General features: G+C 37.8%; 1 protein-coding gene across 1 annotated transcript in view; it reads left to right on the top strand.

The window, feature by feature from the left end:
* The window catches only part of LOC122789643 (A-kinase anchor protein 17B-like), a 699,729-nt gene that overhangs the window by 409,047 nt on the left and 274,477 nt on the right, over nt 1-16,205 (top strand). The window contains exon 3 of the mRNA XM_044057053.1: nt 10,026-10,784. Coding sequence (XP_043912988.1) covers nt 10,026-10,784 — 759 coding nt within the window. The remainder of the gene's footprint in view (nt 1-10,025; nt 10,785-16,205) is intronic.

Below are 16,205 nucleotides of genomic sequence, written 5' to 3' on the forward strand. Positions count from 1 at the left end.
AGATTAACAGAGGAAGAACACAAACTGAAAACCTTTGGAATAGTGCGGTAGTTTGGAACATGGGGAAACAAACATGCTTAGACATATATGTATATTATTTTAAGAAAGCATTAAAATATTAGAAGTAACCATAGTGAAACTAGAACAAATTATAGTAATAGACTTGAGATGGAAAAGTGTGTGTAGAATTATAGCTTTATATGCATATGTAACAGAGAAATGATAAAAATATGTTTGTGTAAATATGGACATAGTGGTGTGTGATTTTAAATGTAATTTAAGAAAAAGAGCAATTGTGATAAAATGGTTAAAAGAAATTGAGAAGTGGAAAGTTGTGCAAGGGAGAATAACCACTGGACCTACAAAAGGAATGAAATTAGGACAGAAAATGAATATTTTTAATCTGATAGTTTAAAAGTTTAAAAAAGGAATCTAGTATGCTGGATTTTTGGAATATGTGGTTGTATGGCTTAAAGTACAAGAAAATGAATGTATAAGAATAGGAAAAGGAATAAAGAGAATTAATGAAAAGGAATTATATTTACAGAAAAAAAAAGAACTTGTGGAATTATGGAAAAATATGAATGAAAATTTTGAGAATTGGACTCTTTGGTGGCTTAGTTTTAAAGAGAAATACAAGTGTTTTTAAAATGTAGAAGGAACAAGAGAGATAAAAGATATTAAGTCAAGAAACATTCAGAGACTTGTTAGAGAAGAAAAATTATTTGAAAGAAATATATAAACTGAATCAAAGTAAAATTAACTTGTTATATAAACAATATTTACAAGGAAATAAGAGGTAGCACCACATTTGAGTAAAATAGGAAAATAAGAGAATTAAAGAATAAGGAAAACAAGACAGCAAGAAGGAATATGCAAACTTAAAGAATATGTATTGAAATTTGTTAAAAGAAATAAAATTATAAAGATGAAATTAAATAACTAAGATAATGAGTGTTTAGAACAAAAATAACTGTTAAAGAATCTAAATTCTAAAAGATATTAACATGAATTCTGCAGCATGATTGGATGGATTTGAATATGGTATGTATAAAGAAATGGAGTGGCAAAAAATTATTTTTGTAGAAGTTATGAATGAATGGTTAGAAACTGGAATTAAATACACAGGAGTGATAAAATTTGTTTAAAAAAGGAAAGAAATAAGTTGGAGACCTAGAACATTGAATAATACAGATTACAAAAGTCTTATGAGAATAATAAAAAGGTTACAAAAATGGATAGAATATGTGGCTAAAATGTATTCAGAAGAAAAGGAAATAGAGTTATGGATAATGAGAAATTGATATAAATAAAAATGTACAAGTGAAGGTTATGATAGGGGATACAAGTAAAGCCTTTGATCAATATAAATCATTTTGGGGAATTTAGTGTAATAAAATATTACAAATCTTTGTATGAAAGGAACTATGTGAAACTAAATGTAAATGGCTGGACTGGAAAGGAAATAAAAGTAGAATGTGGAATAAAGCAGGGATGCCCAGCTAGTAGTGTAGTTCTCATTAGTTATGTATGTAATATAAGGGAAATTTAATAAAATGTCAAGTAATGGTGGATACAGAATGATGAAGGAAGAATAATTGTCAGTGTATACATATACGGATGGTATTGTACTAAATGTTAAAAATAAAGTATGGATGGAAAAAAGTAAATGAAAAATTGTGTAAATTAAAAAAAATTGGTTTAAGTATAAATAAAAAAATTTAAGGATTTGGTTTTGAAGGTGTGATAGGAGGGTATTGAGTTCAATGAAAAATATATAGATATATTAGGAATATTGGGAAGGAATGAATACAACAGTGGGGATAATGTATTTGAAGTAAAGGATATGACTTTTTTTGGAAATTCTATAGATTTTCATGTAGAAAAACACTTGTTGAACACCATGGTAGTAGGAAAAGTTGCATATGTTGCCAACATCTATAGAATTCCTTTTAAGTATGAAAATCTATATGATTACTATAGAGTATGAAAAGGATCTAATGATTATATTTTTTATATGGGGCTGTAGACTGAATCCAGCCAAGAGGGATTCTATATATGAAAGAAGAGCAAGGAAGCTTGGGTTTAATAAACCCAATAGTATATGCAGCATCTTGTATTAAAAGGAATTATGAAAGAAAATAACTTGATAGAAATACTATAGTATAAATGCAAAGAACTGTGGGAAAGAATGGAAGTTAACAAGTACAATGAAGATATGAAAGAATACAAAAACAAAATTGTTATGGAAAATAAAAAAAATGTATGTGAGAAAAATAGAAAGGCATGGTAATTAAATGTTTTATGAAAGCATTTTATTGCATTGATCCATGGAAAGATTTAGAAATAAGAAAAGATGCATAATGAGATAAAAGTGTAAAAAGATTAAAGAATGTAATGTTTTTTTATGGAGATTGCCTTAACTGGCAACTTTCTAATAAGACAAATATGCCATACAAGAAAAAGCAAGATAGAATATGTAGTAAATGTGGAGAGTTTGAAACTACTGACCATGTGTTTTTGAAATGTGAGAGAGTTAATGTGTGGAAAAGAAATATGTAAACATAATGGGGTGAAAAGTTTAAAATTTGAGCCAATGTGACCATCATAGAATTGATTGTTATGGTGCATGAAAAAAAGGAAGTGAAGAAAATGGGCAGAATAATATTTTGTTTCACAGACTCTATGAAACGAGAGACTGCATGAAATTAAATACAGTGGAAAATGGACTTCAACAAAGATTCTGGAAAAAGTGTTTTAGTTGTGGATAAGAGTGGGGAGATGCTTAAATTAAAGTTTAGAATGTGTGGAGATTTGTAAATAGATGTAAATGTAAATATGTAATTTTATATATCAATAAAAAACCCTACCCTTTTTGATAGGTGCAGTGGGATCTTTTACATCCACCTCAGCTGCCGCCAACTCAGATGTGACCTCTGTTTTATCTTGTGCAAAAGATGCCACAGTCAGGAGTGCAGCCAACCCCCCTTATGCTGCACTGCAGCCTCAGCAGTCCATTTACCTGGTATGGAACTAGAACTTGCAGCCTTCAGCATCAAAAGCGAGTATTCTACTTGTATCAACAGCAGTGGCCACAACAAAATAAGAGTATTAGCACACTAGTGCATTTAAAGAATGAAATGACTCCAATACTCCTGGGACAGTAAGATTTCTGTCAGCCAAGTTGTGGCAGCAGGCATTTGAAAGAGCAGTGTTTTTAGCTGGAGAAGGATGGGAGGGCAAACTCATTCTGTAACAGAAGTTATGATCCAGTTTTGGGAATATTATGGAAAGATATACCAGGGAAAGACCCCTTGAGGCAGAAAGGGAAGGTAGTTTAGTTGATGAGGCAGAAAGGGAAAGTAATTGATATATGGAAGAGTTGCAGTTGCCTCATATGAGGAGGAATATGGAAGACACAATGGCAGAGATTACAGAGAAGGAGATAGAGGCAGTGGCTGAGCAGAGAAGCTTTAATACACTAGTGTCATAAGATACTTAGAGATATGGAGGAAAGGGGCAGAGACTGAAAATAATTTGGTTAACCTTATGAAGTGTTGAAGGAAGGACGCATTCTGTCATTGTAGAAGACTAGTATAATAGCGGTAGTACTCAAGGATGGAAAGGATCTTAAGATCACTTTCTTATTCTTTCATGGTCTTAAATCATGACTATGAAGTATTTGGTTGTATAACCACTAATAAATTATCCCCAGTAATAATGAAGTTGATAGACTGAGACCAAATGTGATTCATGGTTGAGTGTGGAACATTTGAGAACATTATAAGGATACTGATTATACAAAATGCAGTAGAGTATTAGAAGGGAACTGACTGTTACATTAGAAAAACTGTTTGAGAGAATCGTTATATTTAATTACACTGATGGAAGCAGTGAACATTCCAGGATAATTTTGTGTAGCTGATGGGGAACACACATGCACTAAGGCTCAGAGCAAGAGTGAAGGTAATGGGGGAATTATCTAAAGTTTTTTAAACTAATTAGAAGATCAAGGCAGGGGGGTGCCTAGTGTCTCCTTTGCTTTATATTTAAAGCCTTTAACCATAGCGCTTGCAATTAGAGAAAAGGGGATATAAGTGGGGGAAGATAGACTTAAAAGTGCCTCTTTATGCAGGTGATGTTCTTTTGACCCTATCCAGCCCTAAGAAGATGCATCAAAAATGTTTCAGGAGTTGCACAAATTTGGAGATATAAAGTAAATGTAGGCAAGGTGAAAGCAATAAGGTTTAACATGAGTGGCACTAGTAAAATAGGTAGGACATTCCTGCAGATCTGTAAGGGAAAGTCAGTTGAAATACTATAGCAGCGAGCTGCAAGATGTCAATGCAGCTTTCATATTTGGTAGCTCTAAGATAGAAAAACTTGCAGAAATGGAGACATTTAAATTTGTAGTTAGACCAACAGATGCAAGATGTCCTGACTTGAAATCACTGTTCCAAACCAGTGAGTTATCACTGTTAATGTCCGGCCCTGGTACCAAAGCATAACCTTCTTTAGGTCACACATGTAAGCTCAGCTTATAAGTGTAGGTGTATGTAGATGGACATACTAGCATAGATCTTCAGACTCTCTTGATGCCAGCCTGTACTGTGGTTACGTGTCCGCTGGACTGATTGTTTCATTGTTGGTACTATAGTCTCTCTAAAAGTCCCATTGGGGAACCTTTACTTAAATTGTTGTACTATATCTGTATTAAATGGCAGCCAGGAGGAGTAAGTTTGAGGCACATCCTATACAGAGATCTACATACCTAGTCCCCCTTTTGCCTAGGAGCAGAACACGACTTCAAGGCCTTTTTCATCTGTCAGTCCTTTGTGCCAAAGACTTTCCAGACGACCAAGGGAAGGTTAAGCTTTGGTATCCTGGTCACTCAGCAGTGATAACCCACTGGTTTTGGAATACTGCAACAGCGATCAATAGGACATCTACTGTTGGAGTAAGTTCTTAAACAGTTGTACTTTGGCATGTACTTCCCCTTATGTTGTGCTTGGTGCAGCCCTTCTGAAACCTTATAGACAGATTATTGGTAAGGTAAAAGATCTCATATGATTTGGGGAGATACCAAAACTAAGTTGGGAATGTGTGGCTGTACTGAAGGATAAAGGGGGGGATTGGGCCACTTGATATTTTGATGTACATATTGGCAGTTCAACATCCTTTCATGGCAAGGTGCTAGGTGCAAAACTATAATATAAAGTGGAATAAGATTAAAAAAAAAATCATTAAGGGGGTACAAGGGCCATGGTAGAGGGTGTGTGGAGGACAAATGCAGAAGATATGGATCATCCCCTTCTAAGTTCAGTAAGTAGGTGGAGGTCAGTAGGATATTTCAAATGGGTGATTTACAGAAATAGGATGGGGCATCAAGGTAGGCTAGAAAATGAGTGGAGGGGGACTGAACAGAAGCCACATTCCTGTTGAGGTGCATACAAAAGTGAGGATTAGTTAACATGGATAATTGTCACTGGCAATGAAAATCACAAGGAAAGAAGAGAGGCCCACAAAAGAGGAGGTGGAAGATCTGGAGTTAGAGGAAGAAGATGGGTTGGGGAAAGGACAGAGGCAAGAATTTGAACAGATTGCTTCCATGGCTATGGTACTTGGATGAGTGGCGGTAAAAAGGAAAGAGTAATATAGGGCAAGGGTATATATGGGACTCTATCCATACAGGAGCAACTAAAAAGTTAGGCTAGTTAAAATATTTTATAAACAGTGTTATCTGAGAATCTCTCTTTCTTGAGCATGTTAAGTAGCTATCACACGAGTGTCTGTCATTATTGAGGGAGTTGTTTAGGAAATGACCGTTTTAGACTTTGCTATGGAAAGTGATGGATATCACTGAAATGGGTACTGTAATGTGAGTTGGAGCTAGTCAGGATTTGGCTGTTTCAGGTGTTAAACTGAAGAGTAGATGCTTAAGAATTACTGAACAGTTGCCAATGGGAGTTGGGGAAACAGACATTGTTTGTTTTTTTTTTTGCAAACCATGTACAAGTTTGAAAATTAAAACATGAAAATACTGCTAAACAGAATAGAGTGCTTCATTAAGCTGGACAGTTGTAAACGAACCATATTTTCAAGTGTTTTGGTTGGGAGTCTCTGAGAATGTAGTTCGATATTTGGTCTGTGTGTAAGAAGAGCAAGTGGTCTATCCTTATGCGCGTTATCGGTCATGTCTTCACTGAGGCTTTTGTTAATGGGGATGCTTTCTACATACTCAACTCTGTTTTGGTTTCATTCTGCCTTTAAGGAATGATGTGCTTTTCCACTTTTCCTAGCTTTTAAAGCCCTCGTGTTGAGCATACGAAGAGTGAAAGCGTATTGTATGGGCTGATGAAACATTTGGAGAGGTCGACTGTAGCAGCACAGGTGTTTCTATTGACTGTTTTAATTCGAGTTAAAATTATTTCTGAAATTGGCTGCTCATCCAGAGATATGGCCCATAAAGTGAGCTTTGAGAGTCCTTGTGCTTTTATTTTTGAGGTGTGTGATGTCTGTCCAGAATGATTTGAAGTACGTTTAGCATAATGTCGTGCTTCTCAGCAAAATAGCATTACTGGAGTTCTTTGGATGAAGGTAAATTTGTTTCTTAGGTGTCTGTGGTCTGGTGGTCCACTATATATTCTTTCTCCCACACCTTGTTTCTGCTTTTGCAAGACCTTTGCTTTACATAATTCAAGCATGAATTGCTGCTGTTCCTCTGTCATGTTATTTTGTCTGTTAGCTTTTTTATTATGTAGTTCATTTCTTCATACATGTTTTTTCTGATACCTGCCTTATTCTTTTCATTGGTCGAGAAGGAAACATATGCTTTCTTAATAAATAGTACTTGTAAGATGTGGAACCAATGTTGAACATGATGCCAGTCCATTTCCAGGAGAAATACAGTTCCCATGCACTTGGTGTACTTTGGAACAACACCATTTCACTGCTGGCCAATTCTTTGGGATGTGGGAGGAAACCGGTAACCCTGTTGGAAAATTCACACTGGCTCAGTAACTGGGAGGACATGCAGACTCCACACTGAAAGCACTACTTCTGGAAACTTAACCAGATAACCAAGCACCGTGAAGCAGCAGTGCTAGCTGATGCACCATTCAGTGTGAACTTCCATGAATTTCAGATGTGTTGGGGGTAGGGTGGGCAGTTTACTGTAGTTGCATACAACATTAGTAAAAAAAAAATCCACATGGTTCATCTCCCTAACTGGGTTAAAAGGTATACAAGTAAGTACTAGTCAACTGGATGATGGCAGTGTTGTCAGCAGTTTCCATGGCTTTGTATTACACCATCAAAACAAGAATTGAGGCACTTTTTCATATCCACTAAACTTTGATGTATGTTGGAGACCGAGTTTGGTTTATACAGGATTCAAACTACTAAAAAAAAAAAAAAAAAAAAAAAATTTATTGGTTCTTGATATTTTACTTGAAATCCCTGCAGCTCACAGCTTGGTCTGCCTGATGCCTGGTCACTCTTTGCATAAATAGTGCCCATCTAAGAAGGAAAAGTCCCAATCTGCTGGAAACCATCTGTTATTCCTCTACACTAGAATGTTTTTTTTAGCATCAGTCAGTAACTGCCATCCTATTGCATTGTTGCTACCCATCTCACTAGATTTTGAGAAATATATGTACTCCAATTACTGGAATACTTAATAAATTCTATTATTTTTAAGAACCAGCAGGCTTTATAGTCATGGTACATGTGCTATTGTCCTAGGTTTTAATACACTTGTGATGAACATGACTGGAAAAGCTGTGTAGTATTCTTAGATCTGTAAAGCCCTTGGCAATGTTTCACTCACAGTCCTGGATAATGGCTTCAAGTGTAACTAGACAGTTTTTGAGTTACTTGAACAGTAGAACTCTGGCAGTAAGGTGGAGTAGCACAGTCTCCATTAAAACAGTTTCACATCAGAGTTCCATGTGTTGCCCTCTTCTGGTCTGTTAATTTTTATATCCAGATACTGTAGGAGTTATGTACTTATTCAGTATGTGGAAATTTTTGGTATTGACTTAGCAGACAGCTCACTGGAATGTTGGTTCCAATTTGCTTTTATGCTTTCTTTTCCTGTCCTGGCTAAGCAACAGGGCCTTTACCTCAATGTTTAAAAATGAAGTCCATGAGTTTTCCCCCCTAAACCAGCTTCTGTTTCTCTCTCTCTCTCACACACACACACACACACACACACACACACACACACACACACACACACACACACACACACACACACACACACACACACACAGTCCAGCAGAGTGTATATGTTGACAGTTGTAGTCTGATCTACCTTAATTGAAGTATGTAAAAAGAAAAATGTGATTTATTGGTTGGTAGTTAAACATGGGGAATGCTGATCTCCATGTCCATTTCAAGTTAAGCCCAAGGTTACAAACTAAGTAAGCAAGGGAAAAAGGTAGCAAGTAGCCAAGCATTTTTTTGTATATATGACGTTGATTTTTTTTTTGAGATTAAGCAGACATGCATACTATGAAACAGTGTACCAAATGTTTCTGTTTACAATATTCAAGTACCATTTCCAGGAAGAGTGGATGCTGAAACATAGTAAAGACAGCTGAGTAGTCCGAGGAATGCAGGGTTACATATGGGGAAGTAAGTAGAAAAAATATAAGGGTATGTGGTGGATGTGTAAGCGAGAGAGGAGTTAGTCAAGTTTTAGTTGAGAAGGGTGTCAGCCATTTTGTTGTGAAAGAAAACTTAATGAAACCTGTTGTAGCTGATGATTGTAATTAAGCAGCAGCTAGCCCAAAAAGACAGATGAAAAACTGTTAAATCCACGAAAAAGGCACTGTCAAAGGGTTTTTTTAAGAAAAATCTTGTTTCATTAATTTGCATGGTCATTAATCAATTATTCACTAATTGGATGTTTCTGTAAATATATAAAATGAGTGGGGACTGTTTGACTTGTTTGAATTTGGTCTGAAGAAGCTGGCGTATTGGTGCCGGTGAAAGCGCTTACCATTCATCTGTAAATAGAGTTTTGTTTAAGAATTAAGCAGCAGCTGTCAGTGCTATTCAGGAAGCATTTGCATTTAGCCAACTGAAGTTTGATTTGGGTATATTTGTCGTTATTCCTGCAACAGAAACCTGATAAGACTTTCAACAGGATTGTCCAGATTCACTGAAACTACCTTGATAAGAATCCATCACTGTTCGTCATTACATGGTGTACAGTGGTTGTAATTTAGTCAGATTGTGGTAACTAAGCTGTGTGTTCAGAAACTTCTCTATGCTGTTATTTGTCTTTCCTTCTTTCAAACTGTTTGCCTTGAGTAAGTCTCCTCAGAAGCTCTGGTCTTCAGTAATATGTCTGGTTACTTTTCCTAAGTACAAAAGCAAAATTTGAATTCCACATTGGCAAATATGGAACACCCATTTAGCATGGATGCATTCCTAGTAAGCATTCCTTTAAAGACTCCTTTTCTGTCTAGATGGAACCCGGATTTGTGAAATAGCTTCTGTCATCCTCATCATATAACTTTTCATCCTAAACAAATTCACCCATTAGTATCCTTCATGTCTGACCTATCAGCTGTTTCTCGAATCTTCATATGTGCATCCATGTTGTGTGCAGTATCTTGCACAAGAATTTCACTGTTCTCTTATGGTGTAGATGCATGTTTGTTTTTGAAATCTACTAAAATTTGTTTCTCTCTTGCATTGGTTTTAAAACTCTAGCTTGGTGTATGTTTTAATTGTATGGTGACTTCTCCCTGGACTAGTGTTGAAAATGAAATTTTCCAGATGGATATTACTAGCTAACAAGTATAAATATCTGCTTACGCTATAAGCATTGTTGCGAACTTATTGGGTTAAGTTGTTTGTCTAGGGTACATGTGGAAATTTTGATGCATTTTTTGCTTTTAGCAACTGTTATTTTCTCTCCACTTCCCCAGTGTATTCTGTATAGTAATGTCTGTCTTCATTGATCTTAACTGTTAATCCAGATGTTTGTCACATTTGATTTTTTTTTTCTGCAGGTAATTGCTGTTACGATGGCTACCACCATAGTGCATGATACCTCTGAAGGAGTAGAGCTGTATGCTTCTCAGTGTCTGTATATGAAACCAATAGCAAGGTTGACAATGACTGTAATGCTTCCTGAATTCAAAGAACCCAGCAGATCTATTTCTAATTGGGAAGTGATGGAAAAATTAAAAGATATGGTATATCCAGATCTATTCCTAAACCTTAAAGTTTCCAAAAGCACTGCAGACTTCATCCGTTTTGAGGGTGAGGTAGAAAATAAAGGTTTACTCAGAACTGTTATTGCAAAACTTCATGGAAGGACTGTTGATATAAATGGAGGCTTGAGAGTTTTGGCTGCTGAAGCACAGTATGAATATCCAACTCCACAAGATTGGGAGTCCTTTTTCAAAAGCAGAGAAGGCAGGTATGATGACCTTGCTAACCTGTTACCTGATACCCTCCATATTGAAGGGCTTCCTTGCAAGTGGTTTGCCTCGAGAGAATCAAATGGAGAAAAACCTTGTGAAGAAATTGTTAAAAATGTATTTGCAATATTTGGTACAGTACGGAACATAGATGTCCCTATGCTTGATCCCTACCGAGAAGATACAGCAGGGAAAAATTTTTTCTCCCTTGGAGGACTTCAGACTTTTGATGCATATATCCAGTACATAGAAAATTCAGATTTTATAAAAGCCATGGAGACCCTGAGGGGAATGAAACTACTGTACAAAGGGGATGATGGAAAGGCACTTGCATGCAGCATTAAGGTATGATTGTTGTGTGTTTCATTAATTTACAAGTATCCTTATTTTCTTTCCAGGATATATAGTACAGTAACTCAGTGCATTTTGGAAATCGGTCTTATTTTTATGGCACCTCTGTAGTTAGTGGATCACTTTTTAACACTGTAGTACATGCAGCTTTCATCTTAATTGGTCGCTGCTTTAAAAGTCAAGTTTTATACTTTGGGAATAAGCCTTCCACTTTTCTGTTTAGAGCATCCGCTTTCTCTTCAGTCCAAATAAACATGCATTCTTAGAATCCCCCAGTTCTTTCTAGTCACTTAGATGCTAAAGATCCCCAAATGTGCCTTATAGAAAACATCCTATTTGTCTGAAAAGCATAGACTTTCAAAAGTATTCATATAGTCACCATATTAAAAGTAAAGGTAACTACTGGAATTGCTGGGTTTTTTCTTCCAGGAACCTCATCGGTGTTGACTGTTAAAAGTGCCAGCGCTTCAACAATGTTACTTGACACTGGTACAAGCTTGAGGATTTGATTTCTGGTTCATGATAGTGATGGGGGGGGTCCTAGTCCTTGTAATGGTCTCATGGCCTCTCTCATTATCTCAGACAGAAACAGGAAAGCAGAAGTTAAGGAGTGTTAGGCCATATCTAAGCTCAGGCCTGTTTCATTGTTGAATTCCACTATGATCTCTCATCCTCCTTTTCAGTGTCATCCTGTATATTGTCTTGAGATAGCTTTGAGACTGATAAGAGAAGTGTCTCCATCACCTCCTGTTGGGAAGTGGTCCAGGTATATTTGTTGCGGCCTTTCTGTGTGCAGGGACAGAATAATGCCTAAGCACCTGTGTTGCAAATGGGCCATGAAACCCAAGGAGCAAGTCTCTGGATCTCATCTCTGAACCCAGGAAGGAAGCTTTCGAGCCCAATCTTCTCCAAGTCAAGAATCTCTTGCCAGCTAAGGTGATGGTCTGCACTTCTCTTTCCACAACCTCTTCCCCACACTAGTTTCAGAAATTTTTTTTTATGGAAGATACTTGAGTAGTTGTGAGATGCCACGGTGGTACGGCGGTAGCGTTGTTACCTCACAGCAAGAGGTTCTCCCATTCGATTCTTGGTTTGGCTTGGGGAGGGCATTCTGTGTGGAGTCTGCATGTCCTCCCTGCGGTTAGGTAGCGCTTGAAAGACATGCGTGCGTAAATGGGCGTGCCTTCATTGAAGGTTGGGCACCTCGGCGTTTCATAAAAATCTACTGCCAATCATTAGCGGACTGGAGTTCTGCTGTGGCGACCCCTTACTGGGAGAACGCCGAAAGACCAGCAACAACTTGAGTAGTTGAGGCAAGTGCTGCCCATCAAGTTGGCTTTACCAATGGAGCTAGACAGTAAGCTGTCCCTCACTGCATGCTCTGCTTCCATAGCTGCGTGCATCATTTGAGCATGCAGCACTCTGTATTTTCTATTAAAGATGGTTTCGGGGTCTGCTTGGCCATTGGTTCCTGAAATCCTTGTCCATTGGTTCCTGAAATCCTTGTCCTAGTGGCTGTTAGCTGTAAGTCAGAAAAGTCGAGATAACCAATCCTACTGGCATGTTAACTTTCCTGTTGAGTAACCTTCCTTTGACTGTTTAAGTCCAGATTGGTGGGGTCCAATTTTTCTTCCTCTCTGCCAAAAGTGCCTGTATTTTCTTTTTCTGCCTGAAGAAGTAATCCTGGATAGGAGTAATCTGTTACGTGAAGTGTATACAGTTATCTGAATTGTAGTTGAAATTGACATTCTGTAAATGTTTTAATCATTCAGTAGGAGGTTGAGTGCAGTAGTCAATCATTCAACCTGTGCAAGCAAAGCAGTTGTTTTGTAGCTGTAAATTACTTCACTTTGAAGATTAGGTTAGGTTAGTTACAAGTGGTTTTAATGGTAATGAAAGTGTGAAAAAGGTTGAATTTTTTTATGTGAAGTGTAACTGTGGCATGCATTTTTAGTTTTTTGTATATCGATCTAACACTGTTTCCATAATGGGGGAAACTTTTCTTTGTCACAGGATGCAGCAGTCTTTGAACTGGTTATATCATTTTGGGAGGGGGGGGTGCAGGTCCTCTGTCTTGCTTGTGGAAGATGTGGAGTGCTGTAACCCCCACAATAATAATGCTTGTTTGCACTTTTACTTGGTGTGACTAGCAAAGTGGTACAGAAGTTAGTGCTGCTTTTGTAGAGAATTTGCTTTTGCAGTTCAGTTCTCAGCTGTTATGGCTCTGTTAGGAGCCTATATGTTCCCTGTGTGTACATGTGAGCTTTTTGTTGGGTGTTCTGATTGACTAATTGCATAGCTTTTGTTGTCTGCTTTTTGGTAAATGTAACTTGCTGTTGTGATTTTCTGCTGTTGCATTCATTGAATTGATCTGCACTCACCCAAAGAAATTACTGTTCACTGGTAATCTTATCAAAGATACCATATTTACTGCTTAAAGACATCCATGTTCAGGTAATTCAGCAATTTGATAGACCAGTTATATTTTGTACAGGCTCTCCTTATTGAATGTTCACTTTTTACCAGGCTACTCAAAGCAAATTTCTTTTGTGCTATCATTGCTTGGTATACTTTTCAAAAGCACCATTATTTGGCCACAGGTCTGCAGTGTGGAGTCCAATGCTTTGAATAGATTCAATAATAATTTATTCCTCAGACCCACTGAAGTTGAAGCCTCTCTTCTGTTCCACATGCCTCAGTTGCACCCTTCCCTTACTGACAGTGTAATGGAAAAAGTTGCTATACTTTCCTAACTCTGAGATGTGGAAGGCTGTGGAAGTGTATCTTAATGTGTTGTGTTTTTTAGATCCTGCGAGTCTCATTACACAATTTATATGGCAGATTTGATGACAGATGATGTAGTATTGGCGCCTGTCTTCACAGGACAGACTTTTCTTCCATGAGACACTGTAACACGCCATTTTTATGCTCCATTTGAATATAAAAAGGATGATCTTATTTAGAGAGCCCTTCCAGAAGGTTATTGAAGATGCCTGAAAGAAGGCTGATGTGCTTTCCATTATGGAAGTTATGTAATACTCCAGCTTGTTTCTCTCTACCATCTCTGCTTTTAAGAAGGCAAAAAAAAAAGTATAAAGTTAACAGAAGCACTACTGATTGGTAGTCTGTCATTAGGCGAGTCTGCAGATGAATAAATTCTGCACTGTGGGGGATGGTGTGTGGGGGGAGCTACACTGGTATACTGAAATGTCATGCACTGCACTAGGAGAGTGCCTCCAGCTCTTAAGGCTGACATTTTTGTCTCTTGCACAATGCAGATAGTGATCCAGAGTCTTCATTGAAAAGTTTCCACGTTTGCTACCTAAACTTAAGTGTCACTGTGGCAGACTTGTGAGCCAAGAGTGGTGTTGGCATTATCTCCTCAATCTGGTAGAATAGCATGTTGTGGAGCACTGCCTTAAGCTCTAGAAATTTAGTTCAGCCACCCACAGATGCTTGATAAAGAAATTCCTGACCTGCTTCAGTACCAGGAGAATGATGGTAGTTACAAGTTCTTGGAGAGGGTAGTGGAGTGAAGATCCCACATGCAATACCATGTCTGTGTTGGAGTACTGTTAGAAGGTCTATTTTAGTGTCCTAAAGTTAAATTTTGCTATCTGTGGTCTATCACTGACAAACTTACCACTGTTCAGTACACTATAGTGGTAAATGAAAAAGCAGGAAATCCTTATGCAAATGTGTGTGAGGGTAGGTCCACCCTGCTATGCCTCATAGTGTGGAGTCAGTATCCTTAAGTCATCAATCTCTAAACATAGTACCTCCAAGGTTAAGCCAACACTAAAGAAAGAGTATTAGTTATTCCTTATTTTTCAGGTTGGGGCTTCTTTGGAGGTAGTACATTTAAAATCACTATGTGGACAGAACCTTCAGCACTGAAAGGGGGGAGGATGTAGAAAGTGCAACCCCACTGTAAAAGTGTGTCCAGTGTTGTCTCTTCATTTGTTCAGTCATGTGAGTTGTCTGATCTGACCTCAGCGTCCGTCTCAAAGCTTATCAGTCCCAGAGTTCTGACTCCTTTCCAGCCCATAATTCCCTAGTTTGTACCTCTGATACTCTGATCTCGTTTGCCACTCGAATGCTTCGGATGTTCGGGGAACTCGCAGCGATTTTCAAGTAGGAAGTTTTTTTGGATAGCTGTGCTCTCGTGCACTGAGAAGTTATACTCAGTTTTCCATTTCTAGTTTTTCTTTAGCTAGATTTAGTAAAAAAAAAAAAAAAAGTTTATTAATAGTTCTTGCTGCAGTTTGGTAGATTTTAGGCCTTTCTATCTTCATTTTGGTATTTTTCTAATTCTGGTCGTTCAGTATAGATTAAAAACACTGCAAAGTAAAAACACTGAAGTGATTTCTGTCATACCTCTCAACTATGCCAAATTACTCTGTTTTTGCAGAGTTTTTGGGGTCCAAATCATTCCCCAGTGGCATCCCTTCATTTCCGATTTTTTTTCCAGCTTTTTAAAAACTTTTCTGTTGCCCTTTTTGAGCTGATGTCATCATGTGCGCTGTGATGTCAGCTCAGTCTGTCTGAATTGAACTCAAGGGCTCATGTGCACGCATTTCATGTAGAAACTGCTCTGGTACTGCACTGAGCTGCGTATGAACTGATTTTAAGGTACTCCATGGAGCTGCATGTGAACTGCATGGAGTGGGAAGGAAACTGAGTTATCCTGCTTGTGAACTTAAGTTAAAGGTATTTTCTTCATGAACAGTTTCTGCCAATTCTGCTTGCAGAGAGCTGCTTTTTCTCTATGTAATGATGTGAACAACTGGTGGATGAGTGTGCGTGTGAGAATGGTCCCAAGTGAATACACCTGGTGGCTACAGGTACTCTGGCTCAAACCCTCTACCTTGGGTACAGGTAAAAAGAGCCTAAAGTCCCTAGCCACCGCCACTTGTGAATTTATACCTCATTTTTGTTCTATTCCTCATTAAATATGTGGGGTTTCGGGATTTTTGTGGCAAATCACAGAAGAATTGAATTCTAGTAAATGTCCGGCATTTGAATTTCAGACGTCATATTCTTCAGAAAACAAATGGTAACACAAAACCTTTTTAATCTGATAATTTTCTTTCCATTCATCACTGATGGGCTCGGTTCCAAAGCCCTCAGAACCGAGTCGGCCTATTACCAAGCTCGCGCCAGTCAAAAAAAGCTCTCGAGCCAAGTCTCTACCCAGGTTGCCCTTCTCCCTGTTACCTCAGATCTCATTTGCCACGAAGCCATAAAGCTGCGTTTCAGCCGAGCTCTCAGCGAAGTGAAATCTTTTTTTGATGTACGTGAAAAATTTTTTGGATATCTATTAGTATTGCTAGTGTAGTTTCTTCTGTCTGACCTTATTCTTTCCACTCTACCAGTTGTTACCGTTGGTAAACTTCAAGTACCATTGTTGGTATG

This window comes from Protopterus annectens, chromosome 15.part0, assembly GCF_019279795.1.
Source record: "Protopterus annectens isolate FY-2018-M chromosome 15.part0, PAN1.0, whole genome shotgun sequence".
NCBI lineage: Eukaryota > Metazoa > Chordata > Ceratodontiformes > Protopteridae > Protopterus > Protopterus annectens.